This window comes from Nicotiana tabacum, chromosome 8 (assembly GCF_000715075.1).
Source record: "Nicotiana tabacum cultivar K326 chromosome 8, ASM71507v2, whole genome shotgun sequence".
NCBI lineage: Eukaryota > Viridiplantae > Streptophyta > Magnoliopsida > Solanales > Solanaceae > Nicotiana > Nicotiana tabacum.
Genome location: NC_134087.1, coordinates 156,750,137 through 156,755,423, shown reverse-complemented (window position 1 = coordinate 156,755,423; position 5,287 = coordinate 156,750,137). Strand labels below are relative to the sequence as shown.

General features: G+C 37.0%; 1 protein-coding gene across 1 annotated transcript; it reads left to right on the top strand.

Moving 5' to 3' along the window:
- Window positions 1-2,300: 2,300 nt before the first annotated feature.
- On the top strand, window positions 2,301-4,828 carry LOC107759251 (uncharacterized). Its single transcript, XM_016577137.2, has 3 exons — window positions 2,301-2,827; window positions 3,533-4,342; window positions 4,485-4,828. Exons 1-3 carry the CDS (start codon window positions 2,743-2,745, stop codon window positions 4,514-4,516), a joined length of 927 nt encoding a protein of 308 aa, XP_016432623.1. The 5' UTR covers window positions 2,301-2,742; the 3' UTR covers window positions 4,517-4,828.
- Window positions 4,829-5,287: the final 459 nt, after the last annotated feature.

The window sequence follows — 5,287 nt, the reverse complement described above, 5'->3', positions numbered from 1 at the left end:
TCTTAGGAGATTTTGACTTGCTGTAGCTTCCACTTTTTGAAGAACCATTTCCCCTCCTCAAGTACTTCTTGATGTCTTTGGTGATCATAGCCATTTCATCATCTTCCAGATCAGAACCTTCAGTGATTCTGAGTTCCAATCTTCTTTCCTTCTTAGGCACATCCAACTTCATATTTTGTCTCATAAGTCATAGGCAGTAAGATTTCCAATCAATTCATCTAGTGGGAGAGTGGAAATATTTTTTGATACCTGGGTGGTAGTGATCTTGCTCTCCCAAGTGATAGGCAAAACCCTAGTAAGTATCTTCTCGACTCTTTCTTCTTCAGGAATAATCCTTCCAAGCGATTTTAACTCATTTGTCAGTGTAGTGAACCTTGTGTACATCTCTTGAATGGTTTCTCCATCCTTTATAGCAAAATTTTCATACTGAGAGTACAATAGAGTTTCTCTAGATCTATTCACCTAAGTTGTTCCTTCGTGAGCCACTTGCAGTGTGCCCCAAATTTGCTTAGTAGTGGAACAACCATGGATTCTGCTGTATTCATCTGGACCAAGTTCACAAACAAGCTATTTCTTGGCTTTAGAATTCTTCTCCCGCTTCTTCAAGTCCTCAGCAGTTCAATCCGCTCTTGTCTTTGGCACATCTTCTCCTTCTGCATTTTTCTTTAAGGTAGTTAGTGGACAATCAGTGACAATGTCCCATACCTCATAGTCTTCTCCTTGAATATGATCTCTCGATCTGTTCTTCCACCAAGAGTAGTACTTGCCATTAAAGAGTGGTGGCCTAGCAGTGAATTTCCTTTCCCAGTTTCTAGGTGGTGCACTCATCTTGATCTTCTCCTAATGTGTTAGCCTCTTTAAGGATAACCTGCTCTGACACTAATTGATGTTTTATACTTCAGTACCACACAAGAGGGGGGAGGGGGTGATTTGTGTGGTGTCCAATTTTTTGTGTGCATAGATTATAAAAGGACCTGGTTCTTCTATGTGTTCCTTATACTAATGTTGCGGAATAATAAATGCATAAAGTAAAGAACACAAGTATTTTTACGTGAAAAATACCTGGATCAAAAGGTAAAAAAACTACGACCTACTACTAGTAGGATTTTTCCCAACACTTCAATAAATCACTGAGCTAAAAGCAGTATTTACAAAACTCTGTGTAAACCTCAGGATTACCGCTAACCTTTTGTTGCAACAAGCCTCTAGCTGTTGCGACAACTTCAAGTTAACTCTAATTTGAATACAACACTTAGAGTACCTAGTACAATTGCTTCTAAATAAAGCTGAAAGGTACAACTCAAAAGCCTTACTACAATGAAACTAGAATAAAAGACAGACACTTGGAACTGGTTCTTCTATCTGGTTCATGTAGCTTCAGGTTTGCACACTTGAATCACACAGGAATTGCTTCCAAAATGCCTTGCTATTTTGCTCTCAACTCACGTTTAACTTCAGCGTTTGTGCGTGCCTGTAAAATGAGAACATCCTGAAATATATTGAATTAGTAGAATAGGAAATAACTAGAGTTCTAATGCTATACTCTTCCTTGGTGGAAGAGTTCTAGTTATCTTCAACTTCTAACTCTTCCCTTATCTAGAATAGAGTTTTCTTCGAGTAAGGAGACTTTCTCCTTATCACTTATGCTACCTTTTCGTTCAGGAGATATCATATATAACCACTTAACCTTATCTCCTTCACATGCATGCCTTGTGCTCGAATCTGCCCGTGTCTGTATACGCTGTGTATCAACCTGGTTCATGTTTGAGTTCCTTTATCAATAATCAAAACAAACTTCACTTAGGCCAACAATAAGAATTATATATTTTCTATATTAAATTTCACTTTAAACTTTTTGGTGCAAGCTTATGCCTTGATTTTATAGCCACAAAAATGCCAATATCATATTTTAAATCACTTATCTTAAAATCTTTCTTTTTCAATTAAATTTGTATCTTGTCAAACACTTTCACTTAAAAATAGGATGAAGGGTGTAAGAACTTATGTTTTACATCTCTGAGTCCCTTTCGTAAGCAGTTGACAACATTATGGGTTAGAACACATTGTAAGATGATAGCATACATTTCTTTTATTATAAAACATGCTAAATGTCAACCAACCTGACCATGGATCAAGTGATCACCAACGTATATTAAAAATATGATTCCATGCATGAGACATGATCAAAGGAATATTATGGCAATTCCCTTTTCCCTCTTTTGGGCGGAGGAGTGGGTATTTTCTTTTGGTCACCTATAGTTTGAGATGTATAAAGAAAGAAAAAGGAGAGCAATTGAGTAGAAAGCAAGCAAAATAAAAGTCGAACTTTGGGGGAATTTTTTGGGATGTCAAGGCAAGCATCTATGCCTTATTAGTTTTGGCAATTATATTGGCGTATACACATACCCTGACACGCACAACTACAAGCTACTTATAAACTACAAATATTTGAAGAAACATTACATTGGAGTTATGATCGCTTTACACTTTTTTTCCTATCGTGTTTGCAGTTCTTCGATCACACATCTATCCTAGGCAATCAAAGAATCTAATCTTCCAGATATGAGGTATTATATAGCTCCACTACTAAATAACTAATAAGTGAAACCAGCTCAATATTAGCTCAAGAGTCATTACCAGCTATACTTCTCTTTAAATCTTTGAAATATCTATTTTGGAGAGACAGATAAGACATCCCGACATTCGTACGTTTTGATATCACCAATAATAGAGGAGGGGATCATGAAAACTCCATCTCATCATCACTCAATGCTATACATTTTAAGCCTTCTTCTGTGTTTTGCAGCTTTCTTCATTGTAAATACTGGTATGCACATTCCACTCATTACCTACAAAATCCTTTATGATATTGTAATGGCCTTAGGTATCTGCTTTCTTCAAAACCAGGTTATCTTGTCACCTTATTTCAGTAACTTTCAACTTCAAAATGAAGGAGCTCATTTCCTGGTAAAAGCTTAACAACGCCATATTCTCGCATTTCTAAAGAAGCATATATTTTTGCTTTTGCCTAATGTTTGTATAGTGGGGAAAAAATTGTCCACATTTGGTCTGTACAAAAATCTAATGAATACAAGATGAGTGTCGTTTGATTGCACTTTATCATGCATTTAACCGTACTGTATACGAATTTTTATTATATATAATAATAGTGCAATATTTAAACACAATTAATGAACTATAATCTGTCATAACAAGTTAGGTATCTCTCTTTTACCTGACTACCAATTAATGTTTTTCTTTTAATCAACTTATAAATAACCTGATTGTGTAAATATTTTTTACATCATTATAAATTTAAAATTATATTATTATTCTCATGTCAATTTTAATAGTTGACATTGCAAATTAATGTGATTTGGTGCAGGCGGCATGTTTTGATAAACGTCCTCCATATCTATGATACTAGAAATATACACGATAGGGACAAGTAGTAATTCTAACGTTATTAGGTTACTAGCCTATTACTAGAAGTACGTACTTACTGGTATTATTTGTATTTGTGTGAATGCAGATGCTAGAAAATTAAATGGAAAGGATAACGGCCGGCTACTAGTGTCGAAAAGTTCAGTGGACATTATTGAATCATCAGAAATCAATGGCTTGAGGCGATTTGACGTGTATTTACCTTCAGAGGATTCGTCCAATTCAGGACCTTATGGTGTCAGTTCTCCCTTCAATTTGCCACCTTATGATTCTCTTCCTCCAGTTCCAAATACCCCTCCTTTCTGTCTCAATCCACCTTCACCTTTCACTCTTCAACCTCCACCCAGTGGCAGTTCTAGTAGTGGAGGAGGCCCAATTGTGAATCTACCTCCAACCCCATCATCCACTATCATCCCTACCCCACCCCAACAATATCTTCCTCCTATAATCATTCCCAACCCACCCCAATATTATGAACCTAGTCCTCCCACAACAACTGTTCCAAGCCCAACAGGACCCTTTTTTAGCCCACCTTATTATTACGAGCCCAGTCCACCAAGTTATTATGATCCAATTAGCCCACCCACTGGGCTTTTTCTTCCACCAGTGATTTATCCACCTCCGGCGGTGCCTCCACCACCGCACATAGCGCCGGCCACGGCTCTATGGTGTGTGGCAAAGCCGTCAGTGCCAGACCCAATCATTCAAGAAGCCATGAATTATGCATGTTCATCTGGAGCAGACTGTGACCAGATTAATCCCAGTGGATCATGCTTTCAGCCCAATACTTTATTTGCACACGCCTCTTATGCCTTCAATAGTTACTGGCAGAGAACTAAGGTGGCTGGTGGCACTTGTGAATTTGGTGGCACGGCCATGCTTGTCACCGTCGATCCTAGTGAGTTCCTACGAAATTATTGCAACATTAAAGCAATTGAATTTTACTCACTATAACAGCAAAGTCATAATAAAACTGTTCTTTTGTCATACAACCATTTTGCCTGACTCCTAATGGTTTTCATTTTTTCTTCCTTGAACAGGTTATGATGGATGCCAATTCAACTATAACTGAATGGATGATTTGATTTTTTGTTGTTTCATACTACGAGGAATAGTTCAAGAAAAGGAGATCACACCCACCAGAAATTTTTTAACTTTGAACACGATATTTAGGTGGATGCATGCCAGAGTGTGGACTACGCACTCCAACTCTCTTCCGTCTAGGATTAGAAACAACACGTCTTTCCTCGACGAATACCTCTCTCTTCTTATAGTAATTTGATTGAAAATGGAAATGTAATTGCAAATATCATTAATGGGATTTAACATTATCTTGAATTTTGTAATAGTACTACTAATTAATTAAAAATATAGCATCTTCTGTTTAATAACTTACGCACTTGCGTCCTATCAAAAGTTAACATAATATTTCCAGACCAAAGAAAGAAATGTAACATCAATGTTATAGTCGTTCATTGCGAATTTTATTTTGTTTCTCTAGCACGTGCTTGGATATCTTTTATTTCTTCCTCTGTTTCTTTATAGCATGCACGTCCGCGATGAATTCAGTGCTATAGCCTTTAACTTTATGCACGTCCCCTTTTCTTTTTCTCTGCTTGTCTCGTACTTAGCCTTGAACTAAGCGCACATGCGGTACCTGGCAATTCGCTCACGTTCTTGCACAACTTACTTACGATCTTACTATGCAAAGTCAGCCTAAATACTATATTCAAGATTGCTAAGGGTGTTAGATAAGAAAGATAACAGAATTTTCCCGAAGAAGATTTTTGCATCGTAGAGAACTTATTGTTTTACTTGGTGATTTATAAATGAATTGCCAACT